Here is a 25673-nt window from a genome sequence, read left to right as displayed (position 1 = left end):
GAGGGGGCGGCTGATCCTCTCTCTCTAACCATCGGCTGCCTCGGAGGACAGATTGCCCCCCTTTCTCTTGCCACCCCCCTCAGCACGCGTCTCTTTTGCGTCCAGATTGGCCGCGAGCGCCGCTTAATAGCTGGAGGTTAATTTCCTTCACAAAGGTGAAGGGGCACAGCTCGGGGCGGGGTGGGGGGGCTTCCAGACAGGCGGCCCCTTTATTTTGCAGGGCCTTGATTGGAGCTCTTGATTTAGCATCTGATGTCAACTCCAAGACAAAATGCTCTCTCGGAATGAAAATGCATGAGGCAGCTCCTAGAGGAAACCAACTTCTCTGCGGGCGCGCTGGGGATGACTGCGCGTTCTGGGTCCCTGGAGAACTGGACCCGGATCAGCTCCAGCCCTGGGCACCCTCCGAACCTTCCCCACGGTGGTCTGAGCCAGGCCTTTTCGGGGATGGTAATCCCCGAACCTTGGTCATTTCACACACACAAAAAAAGTAAAAGTTGTGACATCGAACACACACACACACACACACACACACACACACGCACACACACACACACACACACACACACACACAGTTCCTCCACTGTCCCCAAGCGCCAGGTGGACTGGAGATGGGAGAAGCAGAAGCGTGTGTGTGTCGCCCACTGGACAGCAAAGACCGCAGGTGGCTCATGCTGTGCCCGCAGACGCGGCAGCAGCCGGGTCAGATCCTCTTCGACCCACAGACCCTCTCTGTCTCCCATCTTCTGCACCCTACCGGGCCCTCTAAGCGCACGGGTCCGAGTGCCAGCAGCTCTGGCTTTACAGCTAATTTTTTTTTTTCTTTTCAATCTTCTGGAGGAGTTTCTGCGCCTCCCTGCACGCCCCGCTCTCGCCCCAGCAGACGTCCGCCGCCCCCTACCCAATCCGCGCGCCTAACTTCCCCCCACCCTGCGCGCCGGCTCCCAGGATGGCACCCCCTGACATATTTGGGGCACCTTCTCCTTTGTTGCTATTTTGCTCGCGACCCGCGGGGTAATCCCCGCGCAGGAGAAGGGGGGGGGAGCGCATTGTCGTGCTGATGGACGGGCCCATTTGGCGGCTCGGCGCCCCCCGGAGCCCCGACACAAAGCCCAGGCACGTGCGCCTCCCCATAGAGGCGCAGCCGAGCGTGAAGGGAGGCGGGGCCGGGCGTGTGCCGGGGCCGGGCGGGGCGGCGCCGGGGCGCGCGCGCGGGGGGCCCTGGCGCCCTCAGGTACATCTGCCGCACCTACAGGGCGACCCCCGAGTCCCGGCCCCCTTTTGGGTCGCCCCGGTGCCCTCCCACTCTGCCCGAGCGGAGGAGCAGCGGGCACGGTGATTGGCTACGGGGGAAGCGGGAGGCGAGAACAATGGCCCCCTCCCCCCGTTAAAAGGGAGCGGCTCCGGAGCTCAGGGACAGGGACGCGCGTGCGGGGCGCAGAGCTGAGCTAGCCGAGCCGCGCCGCGCCGCGCCGGGCGATGGGCTGGGTGCCTTGAGGCCCCCGGGGCAGAAGGCAGAGGCTGCAGCAGCAGCAGCAGCACCACCGAGCCGGTGTGCCTGGCACCTCGCTGCGCTCCACCATGCCCCGCGGCTTCCTGGTGAAGCGCAGCAAGAAGTCCACGCCCGTGTCCTACCGGGTGCGCGGCGGCGAAGACGGCGACCGCGCTCCGCTGCTCTCGCCCGGCTGCGGGGTGGCTCTAGCCGAGCCCCCGATGCCCAGCCCCGGGCCGGGCCCGCTGCCCTTGCCGCCGCCGCCCCCTCAGCCGGCCGAGCGCGCTCATGCCGCCCTGGCCGCGGCGCTCGCCTGCGCCCCGGGCCCGCCGCCGCCGCCGCCACCCCCGGCGGGCCCGCGAGCCGCCGCGCACTTCGGCAACCCCGAGGCCGCGCACCCCGCGCCGCTCTACAGCCCCACGCGGCCGGTGAGCCGCGAGCACGAGAAGCACAAGTACTTCGAGCGCAGCTTTAACCTCGGCTCGCCCGTCTCGGCCGAGTCCTTCCCCACGCCCGCCGCGCTGCTCGGAGCGGGCGGCGGCGGCGGCGGCGCGGGCGGCGGCGGAGCGGGCGGCGCGGGCAGCGTGGGCACCTGCGGCGGCGACCCGCTGCTCTTCGCGCCCGCCGAGCTCAAGATGGGCACGGCGTTCGCCACCGGCGCCGAGGCGGCGCGCGCACCGGGGCCCGGGCCCCAGATGCCCCCGGCCGCCTCCCTGAGACCCCCGGGGAAGCGCCCCGCGCCCCACGCCGCCGCCGCCGCCGTGGCTGAAGCGCCCGCCAAGGTGGCCAAGGCGTCCGGCGGCGCCAAGAAGCCCAAAGCCATCCGCAAGCTGCACTTCGAAGACGAGGTGACCACGTCCCCGGTGCTGGGGCTCAAGATCAAGGAGGGCCCCGTGGAGGCGCCGCGGGGGCGCTCGGGGGGCGCCGCGCGGCCGCTGGGCGAGTTCATCTGCCAGCTGTGCAAGGAGGAGTACGCGGACCCGTTCGCCCTGGCGCAGCACAAGTGCTCGCGCATCGTGCGCGTGGAGTACCGCTGCCCCGAGTGCGCCAAGGTCTTCAGCTGCCCCGCCAACCTGGCCTCGCACCGCCGCTGGCACAAGCCCCGGCCCGCGCCCGCCGCCGCCGCCACCGCCCGCGCCGCCGAGCCCGAAGCCGCCGCCGCCCGGGCCGAGGCGCGCGACGCCGCCGCCAGCGGCAGCAGCGACCGCGACACGCCGAGCCCCGGCGGCGTGTCCGAGTCGGGCTCGGAAGACGGGCTGTACGAGTGCCACCAGTGCGCCAAGAAGTTCCGCCGCCAGGCCTATCTGCGCAAGCACCTGCTGGCGCACCACCACCAGGCGCTGCCGGCCCAGGGCGGGCCCCCGCCGGCCGAGGACCTGCTGCCGCTGTACCCGGCGCCCGACGAGCAGGCGCCCGCCGAGGCGGGGGGCGACGGCGAGGGAGCCGGCGTGCTGGGCCTGAGCGCGGCCGCCGAGTGCCACCTGTGCCCCGTGTGCGGGGAGACGTTCCCCAGCAAGGGCGCCCAGGAGCGCCACCTGCGCCTGCTGCACGCGGCGCAGATGTTCCCCTGCAAGTACTGCCCGGCCACCTTCTACAGCTCGCCGGGCCTCACGCGGCACATCAACAAGTGCCACCCGTCCGAGAACAGACAGGTGATCCTCCTGCAGGTGCCCGTGCGGCCCGCCTGCTAGAGCGCGCGCTCCTCCGCCCGGGGCTCCCCACCCCCCGAACTGTGCCTTCGCTTGGAGATCCACGGCGAGCGAGAGCGCGTGCCCCGCACACCCCGAAACCGCGCCGCGTCGCCTCGCCTCGCCTCGCTGCGCGGTGGGATGGGGTGGGGTGGGGTGGGGTGAGGCGCCCATCCACCCATCCACCCACCCACCCCCGGCCAAAGTATTGTCTCCTCCGCTTCTCTCGGTGTGGCGTGTGATGGGAACCCTGGTCCTCTCGTGCTGTCTTCTCCTTCCAGACCCCCAAACCCTCCAACACTGTCACCCCTTCTGCCCCCCTCTGCACGGTGTCCCTGTGTCCCCCGAGTCACAGGAGCTCTTCGCTTTCCGGAGGACGGAGAGAAGCCGCCCGCGTTGCTGTCGTGGCTGGAAGCCCTCCCGTCCGTCCGTCCGCCTGTCCGTCCGTCCGTCCGAGGGGCAGAGCTGTTTTTCTTGCTAGTTTCGCTGTGGTCATGGTTTAGAAAAATGCGGTTTGCTCTTGCCTACCAATCTCTGCTCTCGATATATGTAGTGTACGGGTTTGTTTTTGGGTGAATCTTGAGGAATAAATGCCTTTATACGTCACAGGCTGTAAATTGAATCCCCCCCCCATGATTAGCTTTATTATGGCTTGTGAACTGCTGGAGTCTGGCTTTACCCTTTTTTTTATTTTATGTGAACGATTCAAATTGCTTAAAAAGAAAAAAAACGTTTTCTTTAGTCTAGCCACAAATGCCTTGAACTGTTGTCTGTTTGGGAATTTTTTTTTTGAGGGGGGGGGAGGGAAGGGTTTTTTCTAAAGATGTTGTAGGAACTGCCTCAGTATTTCCCATGAGACCTTTTTCGGTTTAATCATCTTCATTGAGGTAGCACTGAGTTCTCTCGACATGTATAAGTTGACTTATGCGTAATTGTTATTTATTCTTTATTTATTTATATTAATTATGAAGATTATGATATTATTTGATTGCAGATCTTTTCTTTTCTTTTGGTGTGTTTTATTTTCCCCCTGCCACTCTTGACATTTCACTGTGCATTTTAGAAGAGAGCCTTTTTCTAAAGGGATCTGCTAAAAGTTTTAACTTTTATATCTATCTGAGCGAATTACAGGTAACCTACCATTTTATTCTGCTTGGGGCACCCCTAAGGCCCTTGTACAACTGACAGCTCTTACTTTTAAATGCAATCTCTTTTCTACATACATTATTTTCTTAATTGTTAGCTATTTATAGAAAGCTTCAATAGAACTGTTCCAACTGTATAACTATTTACTATTCAAATAAAATATTTTCAAAGTCAAAAGAAAGTGGATTTATTTGTGTCTCACAGGATTTCTATCAGAATCTGAAATAGAACTCAAGTGAGTTAAAAAAAATTTTTTTTTCTATTAAGGAAAACCTCACTGTCACTAGCTGAGTGGCATCATAAGTGAAGCAGACACTCTGGATTCTACTTTTCTGAAATGGCAGCTCATCAAGGCTCCCTGGATCTGAGACTCTTAGCTATCCTGGGAAATATAGTGGAGGGTGGGGTTGGAATTGAGGGAACAGGAATTTGTTTTTTGAAGAATTAAATGCAAGTGTCCATTAGGATCTATCCTCACAACCAAAGGGATGTCAAAACACCTTACTTTAGCTGGTGTTCCATTTCCTGATAATTTGGTGGTGACTCAATCCTTAAATATCAAATAGAAGAAAGTAGAAAGGAGGATTTTCCAGCCAGATTTTCAAAGCTGCCTAATTCACATTTTCTTTGGAAAGCACAGGAAAATTTTAAAAGCAACTGAATTCAAGATTAAGTTTAGAAATGATTTTCCAATCAGGTAACCAATCCATTTGGAGGAGGGGAAATAGAACACCATCTGTTTGGGACATTAAATTTAATAACAGATAATTACAATGTTTTTCGTTATGTGTCACTTTGAAGAACAATTCTGATACTCACCAGTTAATATTGTGAGTGGTTTTCTCCATCTTTGAAACACTCCATTACAGAGTTGTGCTAAATATCACCAGCGCCTTTTCCTCCATTTTTTTTTTTGCACTGAGCTTTGCTATCCTTAGCCCTCGCAACCCCCCCCCCCCAATCTGAAGCCTAACTAAATTTCAGGTTTGCCCAACAAATAGAATTCAGTTCTGCAGAGTGAAAGGGTAAATCTCTAAGGAAATAGCCAGTAAGGGTTTAAAAAAAGGGGGGGAGAGGGTAATTCATGAGAAAAGGGGGGAAAGACAAATGGATCCAAATAGATCATTTTCAGATTCTGAGCCTGAGTTGTATGTGTAAGAGAGTTTATTTAGCAAAAGGCTCTGTTGGTCAGGAACAATGATTATTTCCCTCTGCAAGGGTCTTGAGGTAGAATACAATGAAAGAGAAGTCACTACAGGTGAGTTGCCTCCAGAATGCTGCCAGTCACCTTTTATCAAGGATGAAGATGTGTTTTCATAGATTGCAAACTTCAGGAAGACAAAAAATCAGTGCTGTCACATATAAAAAATGTTTATAGACAAACAATAGTGGTTACTAAAATTAGATTGATGGCTAATTTCAATTGAAATTTGACAGTGGACTGATAGCTAGTCCTCTGGGAGAAATACTAATACAGGGCTTTCCACATATTTTATCTAAATTTCACTACATTTTCTTCAGTCCCTCAGATTTGAAGGTCACATGCTCCTTTTATTTTTTATTAAAGCACTATGATCTACAAAGTTATTAAAAGTTGAGTTTTATACATAGAATATTCCAGCACTGATCCCACCACCAATGTCAACTTCCCTTCATCAATGTTTTTACATTCCCATTACAACCCCATCCCCTTGAGTCTGCCATCTTAACAGGCACTTTTTGAGATTTGGGTGTTAAAATTTAAATCTCATGATTTCAGTATTGTTGACTCTGGTTTGTATATTTAGCTCTGTCATTCCTTAACATCACCAGTATACATAGATCTCCTTGCCCTCTGCCCCCTATTACTTCTCATCTGTCTTTCTCCTCATAAAATGTTTCCTTAAAAATCCAATAGTTGAGGGCCAGAGAGATAGTAAAGTGGATCAATACACTTGCTTTATACATAGACAACCTAAGTATAATCCCCAACACCACATACGGTCCCTACTGAGCTCTGAAGGAGTGATCCCTGAGCACAGAGCCAGGAGCAAGTCCTGAGCACTATTAGATCTACACAAAAATGTAATGGCTGGCCAAGTCAATACTTATTTGCAGGTTTTGTATTTTACCACCTAGCTAGTTTTCTTTCTTGTCCATAATTCTAAAACAAATTTATCTAATATCTATTTTCAAGATGGTGAGAATAATTTGGTACCTTTGCAAATGTGCTTCTTCATCCTCTGTGAAAACATATTTTCATTGATCAAAACATACCCTTTAGAAAATATAACAGACTTTAAGTCAAGTGAAATAGTATAGTAAAGACTGGGGAGGAAAGTTAAGTACTTGGTAGAACACATTTCTAGCACATACAAGAGCCCACTGGCAACACATGTTCCCTTAAGCACTGCTGCAGTGGCCCAGAGTCTGGAGGAGGTCAGACCCACATCACTGAGTAAATCATCACCCCCCCACACACACCACCCCTAATCCCAGCACCAGTGGGGCTGGCCCTTATGAATAATTTTACAGCAAATGGTGTTTGAGTTCATTTAGAGAAAGTAACTTATTTTGCAATAAATGCAATGTGAATTGGCAGAATAACCTGCAGAATATATATTATCTCCATCACTAAACTTATCTCTCTCTTCCATCACTGGATAATAAGTTCCTAACTATATTTCTTACATTAGAATATAAAGTGGATGAATACTCCTCACCTTCCTTATAATTGTAAGAAAAATTCCAAGGACAGGGGCCAGAGAGATAGTACAGAGGGTAAAACGCTTGCCTTGCATGCAGTTGACCTGGTTTCAACCCCTCGCTTCCCATATAGTTCTTGGGGCCCACCAGAATGCACGAAGAACTAGAAGTAACCCATGAGCACTGCCAGCTGTAATACTCAAATCCAAAAACCACAAAGAAAAAAATTACTGAGGATAGTATGCATGTCTAAGTTAGTTCCAAGCTTTTTTCACTGTCGAAACCAGCCAAGATTCCTACACTGTCATACAGTCAGGAATTGGTAGTTGGGATTAGTTTTGTGGGGGAGGGTGTAGTTTTTCAGGGAAGTCATCTATGGGGTCAGCAAAAGTAACAAGATCAAGGAGGGAGAGGCTAAAGGAGAAAGCCAAAAAATAATAATAATAAAATGTTGCCAATTGACTCCACATTTTGTGACTTCCTACCCATGTGGTATAATAAAAAGCCAAAAGCTGTTCTACACTTGCCCTAATTCTGCAGGGAGCCTGAGACCGAAACAGCTGCAAGACATGCTGGGGTAGCCCTTTCTTGGGCCTTACTGCTGTACCCTAAAGGACTTTCCCTCGGACCTGGAGAATGTGGGGCTTCCCCAACTTTCAGCAGCACAGAAGAGCTGAAGGGTCTCAGCCAAGAGTACCAGCCTTCTCATTGGGGACAATACCAGGAGCTCCCACATTCAGGTGGCCATAGGGCCCTGTGGCAAGTTCACCCAATGTACCCAGACCCCAAGACAGAGCTAAAGCTCTAAGGCTGGAGATTCTGCTGCATCCTGTGACACAGTATGATGGGGTGCCAAAGTCTAGGCACACCCAGCCAGGAGCAGCTGTTGAGGAGTGGGCATTGATTCTGCAGATTTCCCAAGTGATAGGCTAGTCTTCATACCAGTTGCCTGTCACTGGACTTCACTCTATAGCCACCTACAAAACCTTCAAACAAAGCAACGCATAGGAATCACTTAACCCCAGAGAAGAGCTAATGGAATTATCTGCTTTAGGAATTCTTTACCTACCATATGTCTTAGAGAGAGAGACAGAGAGATAGAGAGAGACAGACAGAGACAGAGAGGTGCATGCACATGTGCGTGCATGCATGCGTGTGTGTGTGTGTGTGTGTGTGTGTGTGTGTGTGTGCCATTGTTTGTGTGTTTCTAGAAGGTGGCCTGCACATTCTCTTTGGACCCCACTGAGCCCCCCTGGCTTCCTACAAAATGCTGACTCAACTATATACCAGAGAGAAAAGGATGCTCCTGGTTCCAACAAGACCAAAGGGGTGAATTTCTGAAACTATAAAATGAAAGGCAACTCTGAGGAAGTGACACACTCTGGCATTCAGGATAAATTAAGACCCACTGGCCTGTGATAGGCAAGCTGTGAGCAAAACACTTCACTCCTTCTTTCCTTCTTTCCTTCTTTCCTTCTTTCCTTCCTTCCTTCCTTCCTTCCTTCCTTCCTTCCTTCCTTCCTTCCTTCCTTCCTTCCTTCCTTCCTTCCTTCCTTCCTTTCTTCTTTCCTTCCTTCCTTCCCTGTTTCCTTCCTTCCTTCCTTTCTTCCTTTTCTGTTTCCTTCCTTCCCTGTTTCCTTCCTTATGCTTTTCGTTTTTCTTTTCTTTTTCCTTTCTTTTGCTCTTTTTTCCTTTCTCCATTCTTTTGATTTTCTTTCTTTATCCTTCCTTTTGTTCTTTATATCTTCTTTCTTTCTTCTTAAGATCAAGCAATATATTGATTCACAATAATTTACACCTGACACCTCTGTGATATAATCTTTTTTTTTTTTTTTTTTGGTTTTTGGGCCACACCTGGCGATGCTCAGGGGTTACTCCTGGCCATCTTCTCAGAAATAGCTCCTGGCAGGCACGGGGACCATATGGGACACTGGGATTCGAACCAACCACCTTTGGTACTGGATCGGCTGCTTGCAAGGCAAACGCCACTGTGCTATCTCTCCGGGCCCCTCTGTGATATAATCTGATGGTGCTTCAATTAAAAAAGAAAAACAAAGAAACAAGGAGAACAGGAATGACAATGTTGGATGATATGGCATGAAACCCTGACCCTGCCATATGGATATTGTAAAACTTGGTTTATTTTTTGCAGTAGGCACATTTGGGTCTGGTAAAGACATTTCCTGGCAAATGGCCCCTAGTGTAAATGAGGTCAGTTAAATGACATAAACACACTCCATATAAACATCCAGATCACTTGTAACTTACAGGACTAGGTAAGTTACAGGTTTTTGATGGTGAAACTAGAGTAACTTATGTTTGGTAGCTGTGGGTCAAAACTGTGGCATTTAGAAAAGATTCAGTTAGAACTGAGTCACAGAGAGAAACTCACAGTTGCAAGACACAGCAGTGTGAGAATGAGTGGGATGGTACTGTGCAAGGATCTAGATGCCATCTGATTGCTAAGGAGATACTAAAGCATGGAGAAATTTGTAGTGTGAAGAACATTCAGAGACCAATGAAATAAACATGACTATTCTGAAAATCTTGCTCAGATTTGCTACCTCAAATGGCATATTGGGGGAGGGGAGTTTGGGTCCACACCCACTGTGCTTAGGGTTTACTCCTGGCTCTTTTCTTGGGAGTCACCTCCTAGTGGGTTTAGGGATCAGAGGCATCGATCCAACTAGGATGAACCCATATAAGACCTCTTAGGCCCTATTCTACTTCTCTGGGCCTCAAATGACATCTTTCATTTGTTGGAAAAACTTTCTATGTCTTTATTACCAGTTTACACTGTTGAATGGAATTTGGAATACAGCAGATGTGTCTTACAAGGAGACACACCAGCAACACAGAATAGTGCTCAAAAGTGAGGCCTAGTCAGAGATCTCACAGTATTATATCCCCACCCATTAGACATAAGAGAATAAACTATATTGCCTTCCCCAGAGTAGGTCTCAAGGGACTAATCCAGGGGCTGGGCTCCCATAGTTTCTCTTCTGCCAGTCTTTAGTTCTGTCTGGGTTCCACAGATATGAAGGTCACAGGGAAACATTCTTTTTTCTCTTTCAGTTCAGTAAAATGAAGCTAGTCCTGTCCCTGAAATTAATAAAAAAAATACCTTTGGGCTGATGCATCAACCTCTCCTTGGCATTCCTGCTACCAATAAGCAACTCTAAGTTTTAGTGTTTCAAAATCAGTTTCCCATCACAAGGTGTATTCCGAAGACAAATGAATCCTGGTGTTGTTATTCTTTGTTTGTTTTCATTGGTTGGTTTTGTGGTTGTTTGGGTTTTATTTTTTGTGCCACACCTGGCTGTGCTCAGTGGTTACTCCAGGCTCTGCACTCAGAAATGAATCCTGACAGGCTCAAAGGACCATATAAAATGCCAGGGTTGAACTCAGGTCAGCTGTGTGCAAAGCAAATGCCCTACCTGCTGTATTATCTATCTGAGTTTTGACTTTTCTTATGAAGAACTTGAGAGGAAGACAACTACAGGCCAGAGGGGAGCCTCTTAAGATGGCCTAAATGGGAGCTGCCATCAGCCAGAAAACTGAGCTAGACTTTTGTGATGAAGAGAAAAGATTTTGATGGCTGATACCTGGTGAGAAAATCAGCCTGGTTTGCACATTTACCTTCCACAATAATTGTGGTGGAGTGGGGGGGGAGGGGACTGTTCTTTAGGCTTTATATATCTCGCAGGCTCTATCTGAGCATATTGCTTGAAGTTATGTTAACATATTTTCACTAAGCCAAACGCACACTCCTTCATCTCTTAATCCTCAACTGTCATCATTTGTCTACCACGCACTTTTATTGTGGCTTTTCTCTGTTGCATCTGGAGAGTGGAATGCTCAAGAACAAGCCGACTTCCTTCTCGCAGTCTGTCTGGTGTGCAGATGGATGTAGGGGTCACGTCTTGTTGGAAGGTTTCTATGCTGTGTGGTCTTCCTGGTGGCATTTCTGTACAAAGCATCACTACTCGATTTATTTTATTTATGTTTTTTAAACTCAGAGTTTAAACCCACACTTCTGGTACACACAAATCTCAGAACATCCAATGGATTGAAATGAAACTTCACAAAGGTTTCTTGCTGGCCAGAGGTGTGATTGTTGAGAGTAGTGTGAGTGTCACCAACATCCATAGGAAGTAAACCCACACCTTTTTTTTTAAATAATTTTTATTGTGACTAATGTTAATTATAAGTCTTTCACAATTATATTTATGGTACATATTGACAGTGAATTAGGGCCATTCCCACCACTAATGTTGTCCTGTTCCCAGCATGCATCCCATACCTTTCCTTTTGCCTCCTAGACTGTTAGTGTAACAGGTCCTCTTTGTGTATAGCTTGTTGTAGATTGAGGGTCTTGATTCTGTTGCCATTGACTTTGGGTTTGGTGTTTAGGTCTGATCATTTTTTTTAATTTTCGCTCAATGTTCATGTTACTGTTTGCTCCTCCCTCAATTTTCTCCCTCCTCAATTTATGAGGCAGAACGTGATAATTCAAGTTCTGTGGTTCTGATGGACAAAAGAAATAAAGATGGGGGGAGTCTCTTTAGAAGCTATCAATATTAATTTAAAAGAAGAAAGGGGGACCGAAGCTGTGGCGCAAGCAGTAACGCCTTGCACACACTAGCCTAGGACAGACTGCAGTTTGATCCCGGGCATCCTATATGGTCCCCCAAGCCATGAGCAATTTTTGAGCACATAGCCAGGAATAATCCCTGAGCAACACTGGGTGTGGATAAAAAAAAAAAAAAAAGAAAGGAGGAAAAAAAAAAAAAGCAAAGACGAAAAACACAATGGCATCAAAAAACAACAGAACAACAACAAAAAGAAGGAAAAAAGTAAGAAAGGCTGATGTGGCATGGTTCTGTGGTTGTTTTGTTTTTGTTTGTTTGTTTGTTTTTGCATAGACACAATAAGTATTGGGAAAATTAGAAGGGAATTCCTTTGGTCTAAGAGATACAGAGTTTCTTCATCCTTGAAGCATAAATTCATGGGAACAACTACAGACTTCAGACATGCTCATTGTTGAACCCCAAGGTCTTTTTATGGTGTCAGGAGATGTTCTGCTCAGTTATGATTATCAAAATCAGTCCTCTGTTCTTAGAGATCTTGGTATTTGCACAGATCCTAGGACATAGTCTAGGGTAGAGTTTTTCTTTATGGTTCCAGAAGTTCTGCTCCATCATAATTGTTGTGTATATCTTTTATAATTAATTATCTTGGTTTTGCATAGATCCTAGGGCAAAACCTAGGATAGAGTCTTTACTTATGGTTCCAGAAGTACTGCTCAGTCACAGTTGTCAAAGTCAAACCTCTGGAATTAGAAATCTTGTTTTTCATACAAATACTAGGCCAAAGCCTAGGCTAGAGTCTCAACTGAAGAACTGACACAGTTCCCTACAACAGCACCAGGAATCAACCCCCACCCCCTGGAAAGTTCCTAATACCTCTCTGGCACCAACTTGCACCAAGTTGATATGACACTGTGACTATGAGGAAACAGCAACAACTAGATCTAAGAGTAGGTTGCCCTACCTCATCACCTAAAAATAACATGAAATCAGAAAACAATCCATCCTTGGATTTGTGCAAAAGCCAAGATCACTAATTACAGAAGACTGACTTTGACAACAGTGATTGAGAAGAACTTTTGACTAATTACAGAAGACTGACTTTGACAACAGTGATTGAGAAGAACTTTTCCTGGGACCAATAAGCCCACACCTTTTGCATTCAGAGGCACCTTATCTGCCTTCTCCTCATCAGAACTACATGTTTTATGTCTCTTCTGTTTGTTTGGTAGAAACCAGAAGAGGAGACATCAGTGGTATATGGGAGAGAACTATGTTGGCGAGAACTTCAACCTGAATCCTTTTTCCTCTTTTACCCCTTAATGGAGGATCTTTTTATTTGGAGGCAATATCTGCTTAGTCTGCTTTTCAGAATTAGTGCCCTGAGGCAAAGCTCTTTTTTGAACACTGTGGCCAGTTAATAGTAACACCTGACAGGGACAAGACAGACACTGAACCAAGACGCTATTGTCAGTTGCACCTGATGGGAAGAAGATGAGGGGTTGGTGCAATAAAAAGGTTTTCAAAGGAGGATCTTTCTGTAGGAAGAAAAAAAATCATGCTATAATTTCCTTGCTGCTATATGCATGAAAAACTAATGTTAACAGTATTATAAATCATGATGGTTAAAAATGTAACCGAAAGCAAAACTACAGAATTCCCTGGTCTGGAAGAAGATGTAGTGCTGAAGACATAAAACCAGGATAGTAATAATGCTGTCAATGCTATCACATGTAGCATTATGTTAATATATCCTAAATATCTGGCCTAACCACAATAATTTGTTTCAATTTTGATAAAAAATTTATTTCTGTACAAAGAGTGGAATATAATGGAGGATTTGGACAGAAACTCATATAAACAGCATTGTCATTTGATGTTGTAACAAAAATATATTGCACTTATTTTTATTTGCCATCTCCTTTATATTTTTATGAAAAATATTTCTTAGCCATTCTAAAATTGAAAGCAATTTTTGTTAAGAAATTGGCAGAAACCTTTAGAAATAGTCAACATGAATATGATGGAATTGATCACTATTAGGCAGAAAACAGAAATGTGGCAAACTATAATCTCAGGGTGTTCAAATGTAAAAAAGTCATACCTTAGCCAATAAATGTTTTGCTCAATGCATACACATATTTCTCAAATCACATCTTTAATAGAAAATCTTTGGTGTTTGTATTCTAATTCTTGCTATTTTTCTGAAGGTTTTCATGCAAATATCTTGATAAATCGTGAACACCTTTATGTCACTGTATTAGAGAAGTGTCTACAGAATTTAAGATTTCATCTGTGTATCAGTAGACTATTTGCTCTCTTAGCCACAAATAACATTGTAATTCCTCTCCCCCTTGCATATTTTCAAAAACTGAAATTCATGTCAAATAAAAAATTAAAACGTTATAGCTGCATTGTCTTCTTTATTTCATCTAACTTTAATTTTGTATATTTAAGATCATACTGAGATTCCAACTCTATTAAAAACAGTGGGAACAAATGATGAAGAGGGTGTGGAAATAGAAACTCTGCTTCAGTGTTGGGGGGGCTATTGTTTAGAGCTAACACTTTAGAGAACACTGTATGCAGCTTCCTTGTGAAGCTGAAAACAGAATTAACTTTGGACTTTAAAGGTGTAATTATAATAGCTAAAATATGGAAGCAGCCAAAATGTCTGTTTACAAGTGATTGAATTAAGATTAGTTGGAACTGAGAGCTAGAGCAGGGGGTTAGGTTCCCAGCACCACATATGAACACTCAGCACTGCTAAAGTTATCCTTGAGCTCAAAGCTGGGAATAAACTCTGAGAATTGGTAGATATGGCCCATCCCTCAAAAGAAAAGAAAAAGGGAAAATGTGGTATACTCATAAAATGGAATACTAGTCATTTATTTCATTATACCCAGTAGTGCTCAGGGCTTACTCCTGTCACTACATTCAGGCATCACTCCTTGACGTGCTTGATGAACCATATGGAAGATCGAGTACTGATCCCAGGTTGACTATGTGCAAGGCAAGCACCCTACCCAACTGTACTATCATTCTGACTATCATTCAGCTATTTAAGAGAAAATAATAATTTAAGAGGAACATTTGCCACTCACAACAAAGAGAACAAAGCAAACGTAAATCCCAAGGAAAGTCTGTGAAGCAGAATAATTTAAAAAAAAAGAAAGAAAAACATTTGTTGGTTTCACCTCTATGTGAAAATAAGGAAAGAAACCTAATTAACAGTATTTGTATCAATAACAGAGCATGAAAGGTGCTTGCCTCGAATACTGAAGACCTGAGTTCGATTCCTAATGCTACGATAGAGTCCCCTGAGCTCTATGAGGAGTGGTCCCTGAATACACAGCCAGAAGCAAGCTCAGGTGACTTTTGAGTAGCATCAGATGTGGCCCACAAACAAAACAAAACAAAACAAAAAAAACAAAACAAAATTGATGAACATACAAGATAAAAAAAACTAGCAGGTATTGAAAAAGGAAGTAAAGTTATTTAAGGAGAAGGGTGTTGAGAGGAGAGAGATAAGATAGGGGAGGAAATAAAATAGACTTCAGGAACATCACAACCACTTGTAAGATACTAGAGGGGATAACAGGTTGGGGTAAGTCAATGATAAAGTATGGCATTTTGGTGATTAGATGTAAAAAACTAGAGCACATAGATACTTGCATGAGGTTCCCAAGTTTGAACCTCAGCACACCCAGCTGTGATCCTTTTTAGGTAAGTGGCTATGTAATTGACTATGTACAGTAAATCAACTTGTTCATATGCTCTATACTATATATTTAAGGTAAATTGTAGTGATAAGACCCTAGAACATATGTCTGATGATAGATGCTATTTGTGCATATGTCTGATGACAGAAACGTGTCTGATAGATGTCATTATCTGTCTATGACTCAAATTATTTCACAAAAATTACCCCCCAAATCTATTGATGTTCTAGAATTATTGCCACATTGTAGTTTTTCTATCATTAGAAATACATGCAAGCTGAGGAAGTGGCTTAGTTAAAAGAAAGAAAAAGAAACACATGTGCCATCTCTATCATTGTAAAAGACTAAACAAGGGGTTTCAAGCTAAGATTTACTGATTAATATAACCCTGAATCTGTTTTTGTAAATAAAGTTTTATTGAAACACAGTCATACTCAGTCACTTCCTGTCATAGATTTCAAACCACAGTGGCTGTTAAATTATTGTGAGAGAGACTAGGCTGGGTTTGTGAAATCTGTAACATTTACAATTTTGCCTCTAACAGAGTTTTCCCACCATTCAGCTAGACAATAAAATTAACAGTAATGTTTTTAGAGCTCTCCTACATTCCTGCTCTTGATTAAAGGGAAATTTGGTTCTTATGAAAAATTCTTTGCTAAATTGTGTTCAGTGTCATAATAACTCATAATATATGTTTTGAAAATTGCAAAGCTGAATCAAGGTTCCTGTCTAAAGCACTGTTTCAACAAGAAAGTTCACTAGTTCTTTTGAAGGTAGGAAGTTGATTCCAGGGTAATTTAATTAACATTATTTGTGTTTGTCATGTCACTCAGATAAACTTAGCTTAGTTAGAAACTCATTCACAGAAATCTTAGCACCATGAGAAGGCTGTCTCCTATTTGGAGGGTTTCCCCACCACCTTATTGCAATAATGGTTCAATTTATCAAGTGAAATAACAATTTGTAGGTTAAACGATATAATTGCAGGATTTTTGTGGGAGGTTTTATTTATTTATTTTAGTGTTTAGGTCACATCCTGTAATACTCAGAGTTTATTCCTGTCTCAGTACTCAGGAATTACTCCTGGTGGACTCAAGGGACCATATGGAATGCCAGGGATTGAACTCAGGTTGGCTGCAAGCAAGGCAAGTGCCTTACCCACTGTACTATGGCTCTGTCCCCCAAAATTACTGTTTTGATAAGTAAAATTAATTTATTATTTTCATGGTTCAACCTAATATATTAAAGATTTCAACATTAGGTTAAAGCCCTAGTAAAAGACAAAAGGAAACTCAAATCAGTTTTGATCTATTTTAAAATCATACTCATCTGAAAGCAACAGATGCCTTCCTGCTAACTTAGCTGCCTTCATTTGATCATGCAAATATTTGAGCCATTGCAGCATTAGATCAGTTTCCAACAGTGAGAAATCAACTCTAATGAAAAGTTCTAAACTATAATCTTTCTGGAACAGTTTGTTTCCTTAAGTCAAATTAGGGTGCCAAGTATGGTAACAAGAGTGGAAAATGTGTATGATTTTATCAAATTTGCTCAAATTGTGGACCATGAACTGGCCAGTTTGTCACTATCTGTGACTTAGAATTTTAGATCTTATCTAAGATGTATGAAATCATATTTTGCATTTTCAAAAGATCCCAAAGCAATCCATGTGCTTGCATGAGCTGGTTTCAAGCTTGAGGTCTTGGTCACACAGTGCTTCCAATTGTCCTTAACAATGAATTTGACTTGGGGAAAAATTGATGACCACTCCCCCAAAATTTTTTGAGGCATGTGATGATAGTTTAAAGATAGTATAATGTATACAATGTTCTGACATCATACCTACTATCAGAACATCAATTTCCTTCCATCAATGTCCAATGGTCTTCTCTCATCCATCTTCTTTCTCCTCTTTTTTCATATACTCAGTTCTGGAACATAGGCTTAAAGTTTTGTTTTTGGTTTTTTGGGCTACACCTGGTGATGCGCAGAGGTTACTCCTGGCTATGTGCTCAGAAATCGCTCCTGGCTTGGGGCAGGGGATAGAACAGTGGTCCATCCTAGGCTAATGCACTCAGCCTGCACCACCACTCTGGCCCCGGCTTGAAGTTTTAACCAGAGACCACTAAATACAAGTAATAATAAGTTTGTAATATTACTCCTACTAAAATATAGAGCCTTTGTTATGTATCTGGTCTCTTACCTGGCCCTAAAATATTGATTAGATTAATTCTTATCTATTCATGACATACCTTCTCACAGAGGAGGAAATGGAAGGTTCTAAGAGGTGATATGATCAGGGAGTAGGAAAATTTAGTTGAGGGAAGGAAATTGGCTCATTGAGAAAAACTCTAAAGGTGGGGCCGGAGCAGTGGCACAGGCAATAAGATGTCTGCCTTGCGTGCTCTAGCCTAGGATAGACCGCGATTCCATTCTCTGCTGTCCAATAAGGTCCCCCAAGCCAGGAGCGATTTCTAAGCACATAGCCAGGCATAATCCCTGAGTATCACTGGGAGTGGCCCCAAAACCAACAACAACAAAAAACAAAAAAACAAAAACTCTAAATGAGGTAAATGAGCCAGCGAAAGAATCAGAAGAATCTTCATTCCACGTTCTTGTCAAAGGACTACCAAAGCATGGAGCATGATATAGCCACATACGGTTCTGATTGAAAAGATGAAAGAAATGGGGCCAGAAAGATAGCACAGTGGTAGGGAATTTGCTTTGCATGCAGCTGACTCAGGACCAACTGTGGTTCGATCCCCTGGTGTACCATATGGTCCTCCCAAACTGCCAGGAGCAATTTCTGAGTGCAGAGGAGTACCACAGTGTGTGTTCCCCAAACAAACAAACAAAAACAAAACAAAACAAAACAAAAAGATATGATATGATTTGGCCATTTGGTTCCAAAATAAGTCTAAATAGTTTACCAGAGTGTAAGAAAATTGGAGTAAACTGCAACATGATTTCAAGTTTCTTCCTATCTTATCCATGAAAGTTATTTTTCTATGTGACCCAGTCTGCAAAATATACATCACCACCAGTATTTTCGAGAAAATGGACCATTCACCAGTCAACACAGCATGATTGTACATGCTGTATTGCATGCTGTACAATGTAAAATGTAATCCATAAATTTAAACCATCGTTGTTTGGTTTTGCATACTGGAAATGCAAATAATATGAGGGATAAACGCAGGAGTTTACTGTTAATGATGTATTTGGATTCAGTGACACAGTGAAGGCAACCATTGAAGCATTGCCTTTAATACCTTAATCAGTTGGCTACTGATTCTCTAGCTTCCCCTGTGATTCGAAAAGCATTTGGTTACGGAAGTCACTTACCATGCATACAAGCAAAAGTAACAGGCCACCCTAGAACTATTTAGTGTGAGTGAGAGGAAAATCTCTTGAGTGTTAGATGTTAAGATTGTTCTTACCTCATTCCAGGGCAGACAACGAAACATAAATGTGAAGGAAAAATTGGGCCAATTCCACTCCAAATCGGAGACCCACAGGTTGGTAACTTTCAAGAAGTGACTTAGACCACTCATTCATTTTTCCACATTGATGACATCTCACAAGTTCAAAGGGACTTGTTTCTTTTTGTATGCCATGGCTATTAGGTACCAGAGGCTGGAGGACACATTTGTGCCCATCATTTTCTTTACCATTAAAGAGTATATGACTCTTCTTTTTTAAAATTTTTATTTTATTGAAACAATTGTGATCTACAGAGTTCTTCATAGTTGAATTTCAGATATACAGTGAGTCAGGGCCATTCTCACCACCAATGTTGACCTCCCTCCACCAATGAAACCAGAGTGCATCCTATCCCACCACCCTTTGCCCTATGGCCTGCCAGTATAATAGGCCCCTTTAAGTTTAGATGGTTAAAGTTCAGGTCCCTTGATCCTGTTATCATTGACTTTTGCTTGTATATTTAGTTCTATCCTTATTTTTTCCCCACCTATGCATCTGGGACCACTTGGCCTCTGTCTCCCAGCCTTTCTTTGTTCCTTTCTTCTTAGTTTTATAAAAAGATGCAGAAAAATGTGGTAAAACAAAGTAATCTGTGTTCCAACGTTCTATGAAAAAGGCAGGATCCCCTATTTAAAAGATAAGAAAATAAAAGGGAAATTAAAGAAAAAAGTGTGTGTATGGCAGTTGTTTATTATTGTTTTGCATAGGCACAGCAAAATATGAAGAAAATAGAAAGGAAAAACCTTTGCCCTAAAACCAGGAATATCCTACCCATGAAGCATCCTGCCATAAGACCAACTACAGGCTTCAGTACAGGCTCTGGGCATACTAAGTTTTCTAACAAGAGCATATGACTTGTGCAATGAGCCCAGCCTCTATTTTCTCATTAATAAAATGAAGATACAGTATATCTACCTGTGCTGGACATTGATCATGCTTCTTGCTATTTCTATACCTTTTAGACATACTTTCTATACTGGGATAATTTCCCACCTGCTAAGCCTTGTTTGTCTTCCTAAGATATAATCAAGAAATGACCTGAATTTGTCTGTGAGGAGGAGTAGGAAAGTACGTCAGTTTGCTCCCATAGCTGTGCTCAAAGGCTCCCAACTTCTAAACAGATGTGCCTGGAGCTAGAAGAGTGAGGCTGGAGGTAGTGCTGGAGAGGAATAAAGAAGCACCTTTCACTGAGAGGTGGCCATACAGAAGGCCCAGCACCATGATGGCGGTGTTAGTTTTCTCTTCATCAGGACAATTTCTCTTAATACTGACTTTTTTACTCCAAAACTTAATTGTGTGACCCTGCTGGACAGTGCAGAGGTAGCTAAGAGCCTTTAACAAATCCTAATCTTCTGCTAGTTGTGATTAAGTGCAACAGGGCTGTTGAAACTGAGTAATTTAGGTCAAGTGCTGGTAAGAACTCGCTCATCATTGGTGTTGTTGAGTTCATTGATTAGACCCAGTCACAGCATGTGAGAGAATATTGCTTCTCGATTTTATATATTGTTAATGTCACTTCATGAAGGTTTTATTCCTTACTTTTGCTTTTATCTGCTTTTTGGGCTACACCCATCTATGCTCAGGACTTATTCCTGGCTCTTTTCTCAGGGATCTGGTGATATTTACGGGACTCTCTGTAGTGCCAGGGATCAAACCAGAGTTGGCAGTGTGCCAGGGTGCCTTATCCTGTTTTATTTATCCACATACCCCTCCCCCCCGCAGCTTATAAACCTCTTTTGCAAACTTCATTACACCTTCCATTGAAAGTGTGCATATCCCCCTCATGGACCAAAGAAGAGCTTTGTAACTAATCTCTGGATGAGATGCGATGAAAGGGTTACAATGCTAGAAACACTATGAAAGCCAGTCATTGAAGCCTTTTGTTTTTTGTTACTGACTTTTCGAATGATTCCCAATGTAAAATACACTTGATATTTGTCTTGAACATCAATCCTGTAGAGAAATCTATTGCATTAATCTGTATAAGAAGAAAAGGTTGGTGAATGTTAAATGCCTAACCCTCAGTCCTTGCCTCATCCTTTGAAATGAGAGAAACCAGAATTGAGGTCTGGGACTCTCAAGCATGAAGTGATGTGATTGGAGCCCACAGGATCAGGGTTTCTCTTCACCATATACCAGGGGTGGTGAACACGTGGCTCTCGAGCCGCCTGGGGCTCCCGGCCAAAATGAACGCGGCTCTTTGCCAAGTTTAGATTTTGTTCTGCTGCTTCTGAGGAGGGACCTCTGAGGAGAGATCTCCAAGCGCGGAGTCCCGCCCCCAGGCTGCGTCCTCCTGTCTCTCATCCCTCGGAAACAACTGCAAGGGCCAGCGAACGGGGGGGACCGTGTGTCACATGTTGGGTCACATCTTGCCTAACGTTAGTTCTTAGTGTGGAGGATACAGCACACCCTCACCATCACTGCAGGATTTTTACCGTCACTCAAAATGGCAACATGCAATATGTGTTTCATAGATTATTGTTAAAATTATAAGCTTTTGTGTGAGTGTTTGTCTGTTTTGGCAGGTCACTGCGTGGTGTGACTCTCTGACTCTCACAGTTTAAAATTTTGGCTCTTTGTGTCGAACTTGTTCGCCACCCCTGCCATATACATTGGACTATGGAGAACACTGCCTCAAGATACTAAGAGGTGGGAGTGTCTTTTGTACATAGTCTTAATTTGATCTTCAAAACAGGGATTAGATATGTCAATGCCCAAGTTGTTAAGACTGGGTTGCAAATGTGGTGCTGCCACACTTGAGGGTAAGCAGTGCATGTCATAGTTTCTGTGCCTCTGGAAGACAAAAGCAGCCTGGCTATCTCAGCAGCCCTCGAGAAGTTAGGAATCAGCAGGGTTCCAGTAGCAGATTGAGGGGGGTTGGAGGAATGTGTTGCAGGAACAAACCACTCTGAGGTGATCTCTTCATGCCAGGATGTGTCTTTACAGCATGGTGCCTCATTTCCTACAGGGCAAGGTAGACTCCGCACACCATGATGACTGAACTGTGGAACACTAGGAAGGACCCAGCTTGTTTCTGATGTTCTCTGTACCTCACACGTCATCTTAGACTCAGTGGGGAATGAGGGGCTGCTCACTGGGATTTGGTGGAGGCTAAGCATAGTCACGATCCCACCACACACACACACACACACACACACACACACACACACACACACACACACACACACACACACACACACACACACACCCTGGGGCAACAGGACTGGTGGTGTCTGTAGATGGAATTAGAAATCAGTCTAGTGTCATTCCCAAACCTACATTCTTCATCTACAGCAAAAACGAATTTTTTTTGGAGGTCACACCCAGCAGCGCTCAGGGACCACTTCTGGCTCTATGCTCAGAAATCGCTCCTGGCAGAATTGGGGACCACATGGGATGCCCGAATTCAAACCACTGTCCTTCTGCATGCAAGGCAAAACCTTACCTCCATGCTATCTCTCTGGTCCCCAGCAAAAACAAATTTATGGGGATTTTTGATGTATTGATTTTATTCTGTTTTGATAGTTATTTAAATTCAGTAGCTTCCTGGAGACAAAGCAATAACAGAGAACTACCTTGTATGGGACCTGGGTAAGATCTCTGGTACCATGTAGAGTTCTCCAAACTCAATCAGGAGTGATTGCTGAGCACAGAGCTAGGACTGAGTCCTGAACACAGCCTGGTGTGGTTTCAGAACTCAAATAAATAAATAAATAAATAGATAAATAAATAAAGATAAATAAAACCAGGAGACTTTTCAGAAGACTATTATGGAAAGAACAGTATGGGATGTGGGGAGAATGAAAAGAAATGGAGCCCACAAATTTTGGGGGGCACACCTAGTGATACTTAGGGGTTACTCCTAGATCTGCACTCAGGGATCACTCCTAGTAGTGCTTAGCAGATCATATGGGATGCTAGGGATTGAATACATGATGATTGATGGCAAGGCAAGCACGCTATCCACTGTATTATTGCTCCCACCTGGCTATTCTTTTATTTTTATTTATTTTTGTTTTGTTTTTGGGTCACATCAAGTGTCACTCAGGGGTTACTCCTGGCTCTGTGGCTCAGAAACTGCTCCTGGCAGGCACTGGGGATCATATGGGATGCTGAGATTCGAACCACCATCCATCCTGGATCAGCTACGTGCAAGGCAAATGCCCTACTGCTGTGCTATCTTTCTGGCCCCTAAATACTCTTATAAAAATTTTGGGGTCACACTCTCTGTGCTCAGAAATCACTCCTGGATCATGCAGTGATGTGGATAGAATCTGGGTTACTTATTTCCTATTCACTGTTCTCTCTCTTCTGCTCTAGAAAAATATTCTTTTGAATATTCTGGAGCACTGGAGTGAAACCTCAAGTAATGAGTACTTACTTAAGTCACTGATTAATGCTAGGTTGGAGAGATAGTACAGGGGTTGAGCCTGGTAAATGACTCACCTGGGTTTGCTCCCGGATACCCGTGAACCGTTCTTGTAAACAAAAGAGTTGCTACTGTTTTTCTCTTATAGGCATTCTACTCTTTTTAGGCTGAAACAGTTCCAGGGGTTCATTTTTCCTGCGTTTAAAAAAAAAATTCCAAGATTTCCTTGAAGGTAGGCTATAGAAAGTGGACACTAGTGAGGCCATAATCAGCCATCAACATGGATGACAAAATGGCTGACATTTCATAAAGGGGAAAAGATGATGCTATTAGCGTGCACACCTCTCTGGTTCAGACTGTTCACGAGAGATTGGCTGCAAATGCGGGGCTGCTTTGGAGGAGGGGGAATCTGTCAGTAGGGTCCTTTGCCTGCACTTAGCCCAGTGGCAATTTCTTAGGGAATATTGATCAAAAGTACTCACCTCGACCATCCAAGGAGCATAATGCAGTCCCTGAGTATTCATAGAAAAAAAAAGCTTTTCTTTGCGAGCCTATTTTCTGAAGTCAAAAAGATCCTTTCAGGAGCTATAACAGCAAGACCCTTTCCACTTCACACCCTTCATGAAAGACAATCTCCAATTTTTACACCTCCAGGCCCCCATGCCGTAGTGGAAGCTGACTAATAGGACCTCTTAAATATTCTGCCCAACTCTGCAAGCATTTTTCTACAGCAAAGAGCTATATGTGGAAGGTTAAAAATTACCCTTAGAGACACTGGGAAAAATCCTCTCATCCTAAAGAGAATGTGTTAATTTATTATTTTCTAAAATGGCTGAAACAGAATTTTGAATCACATACATAATGTCTTCTGATAGCCAGGAGAGTACTATCTCAGTGTGAAAAAAAATTTCATCAGCCGTGTTTTTCATTTCTCACATGACCTATAAAAAAGTCAGCTTTGGGGAACTTTTCACTTCTTATTCTTTGTTCTGTGAGAAGCAGAATATCCAGACAATATTCTTTTGGAGTGGTGGTGAGGGGTTGTGGGGGGGGGGGGAGAGTTGGGTCACATACCCAGCTATGCTTATTCTCACTTCTGTGCTCAGGGGTCAGACCTGGGTATGTGGCACAACCTGGACCAGCTGTGTGTGTGTGTGTGTGTGTGTGTGTGTGTGAGGCAAGCACTTTCTGCATTGTGCTCTTTGCTTCATAGACAATATTACTTTAGGGTCACAACTTGTTATGTTGTTTACCTTCTCATCCAATTGAATATATAACAGTAACAATTAACTTCATGACTTTAAAATATTAAGCAAAAAAATAAAAGACTTCTTTAGTGCCAGTAAACTGCCTCCTGTCACTCAGGAAAGGTATCATTTCAGAGTTTTTGCTGTTCTCGTTACTGCTCTTGAATCATTTCGGAGGTTGAATTTGAGAGTGTATTTGGGTCAGAAAGAATGTTATTTTTATTCAATATGCTCAACTCCCTGAGTTACTGGCTGGTCTTATATCATCAGGGGCCAAAGTGTGACTGAACCTCCATCAATGCTATGTGGCTCCACTGCAGTCGTACAAGATGGCATCCCACATCCTGAAACTGAAGCAACAGGCTTGCAGCACATGACTACCATTGCCCAAAGTGGCCCTGGGGCCTGAGCACTGCAAAAGAGGTTCATCCCTTTAAAAGTAAAATGTGGCTTAAGTTGCAGTAACTACAAACTACCTGACTTTTGAGAGAGTGTCTCTTTCCACTCCACTCAGGCCAGGTATCAGTGGTAGCCAGTACACATTTATCTTTATCTTTTTTTCCTCAAAACTCAGGACATAAATACGGCAAATACATTTTTTAAAAATAGGTCTGGTGGGGCCGGAATGGTAGCAGCACAGTGGTAGGGCATTTTCTTTGCATGTGGCTAACCCAGGAAGGACGTGGGTTCAATCCCTGGCATCCCATATGGTCCCCTGAGGCAGGAGGGATTTCTGAGTGCAGAGTCAGGAGTAACCCCTGAGCACCACTGGGTGTGACCAAACCCCTCCCCCCCTTTTCCAACAAAACAAAACAAAACTAAACTAAACTAGGTCTGCAAAGATAGTACAGCATGTCTCTTGCCTTCCAGATGGTCAACCCCTTTTGATGTCTAGCACTGTATATGGTCTCTTGAGCATTGCCATGAGTGATTCCTATCACAGTGCCAGGAGTAATCCCTGTGAGCACTGCCAGTTATGGCCCACTGTTGAGTAAACTGAGGCCTTTTAAAATAATCCCCATTTGTTTCTCATTTGCTTTTGTATCTCAATCAGTTTCTGTTGATATTTTCCCCTCCCCTAGGGGAGGGGCTTGAATTTGGATTTCAATCCATTGAAGGCAGGAGAGCTGAGCTGGGGCTGTCATCTATGGTTGTGGTTCCATTTGTTGGAGCGACTGGCTTATGGGTGAACAGCTTGCAGTGTAAATTTTCTTGCCTGCCATTTCCTCAATAATTTGTATGGATTACTTAT

General features: G+C 44.4%; 1 protein-coding gene across 1 annotated transcript; it reads left to right on the top strand.

The window, feature by feature from the left end:
• Positions 1 to 1581: 1581 nt before the first annotated feature.
• INSM1 (INSM transcriptional repressor 1) lies at positions 1582 to 3354 on the top strand. The gene has a single exon (XM_049774337.1). It carries the CDS (start codon positions 1582 to 1584, stop codon positions 3181 to 3183), a length of 1602 nt encoding a protein of 533 aa, XP_049630294.1. The 3' UTR covers positions 3184 to 3354.
• The last annotated feature ends 22319 nt before the right edge of the window (positions 3355 to 25673 follow it).

Source organism: Suncus etruscus, chromosome 6, assembly GCF_024139225.1.
Source record: "Suncus etruscus isolate mSunEtr1 chromosome 6, mSunEtr1.pri.cur, whole genome shotgun sequence".
Lineage (NCBI taxonomy): Eukaryota > Metazoa > Chordata > Mammalia > Eulipotyphla > Soricidae > Suncus > Suncus etruscus.
The sequence above is the reverse complement of the archived record's forward strand: the minus strand, read 5'-3'. Positions and strand labels throughout refer to the sequence as shown.

What these genes read in the sequence shown, in the direction of transcription:
- INSM1 (XM_049774337.1), top strand. Translation starts at nt 1,582, where the DNA reads ATGCCCCGCGGCTTCCTGGTGAAGCGCAGCAAGAAGTCCACGCCCGTG.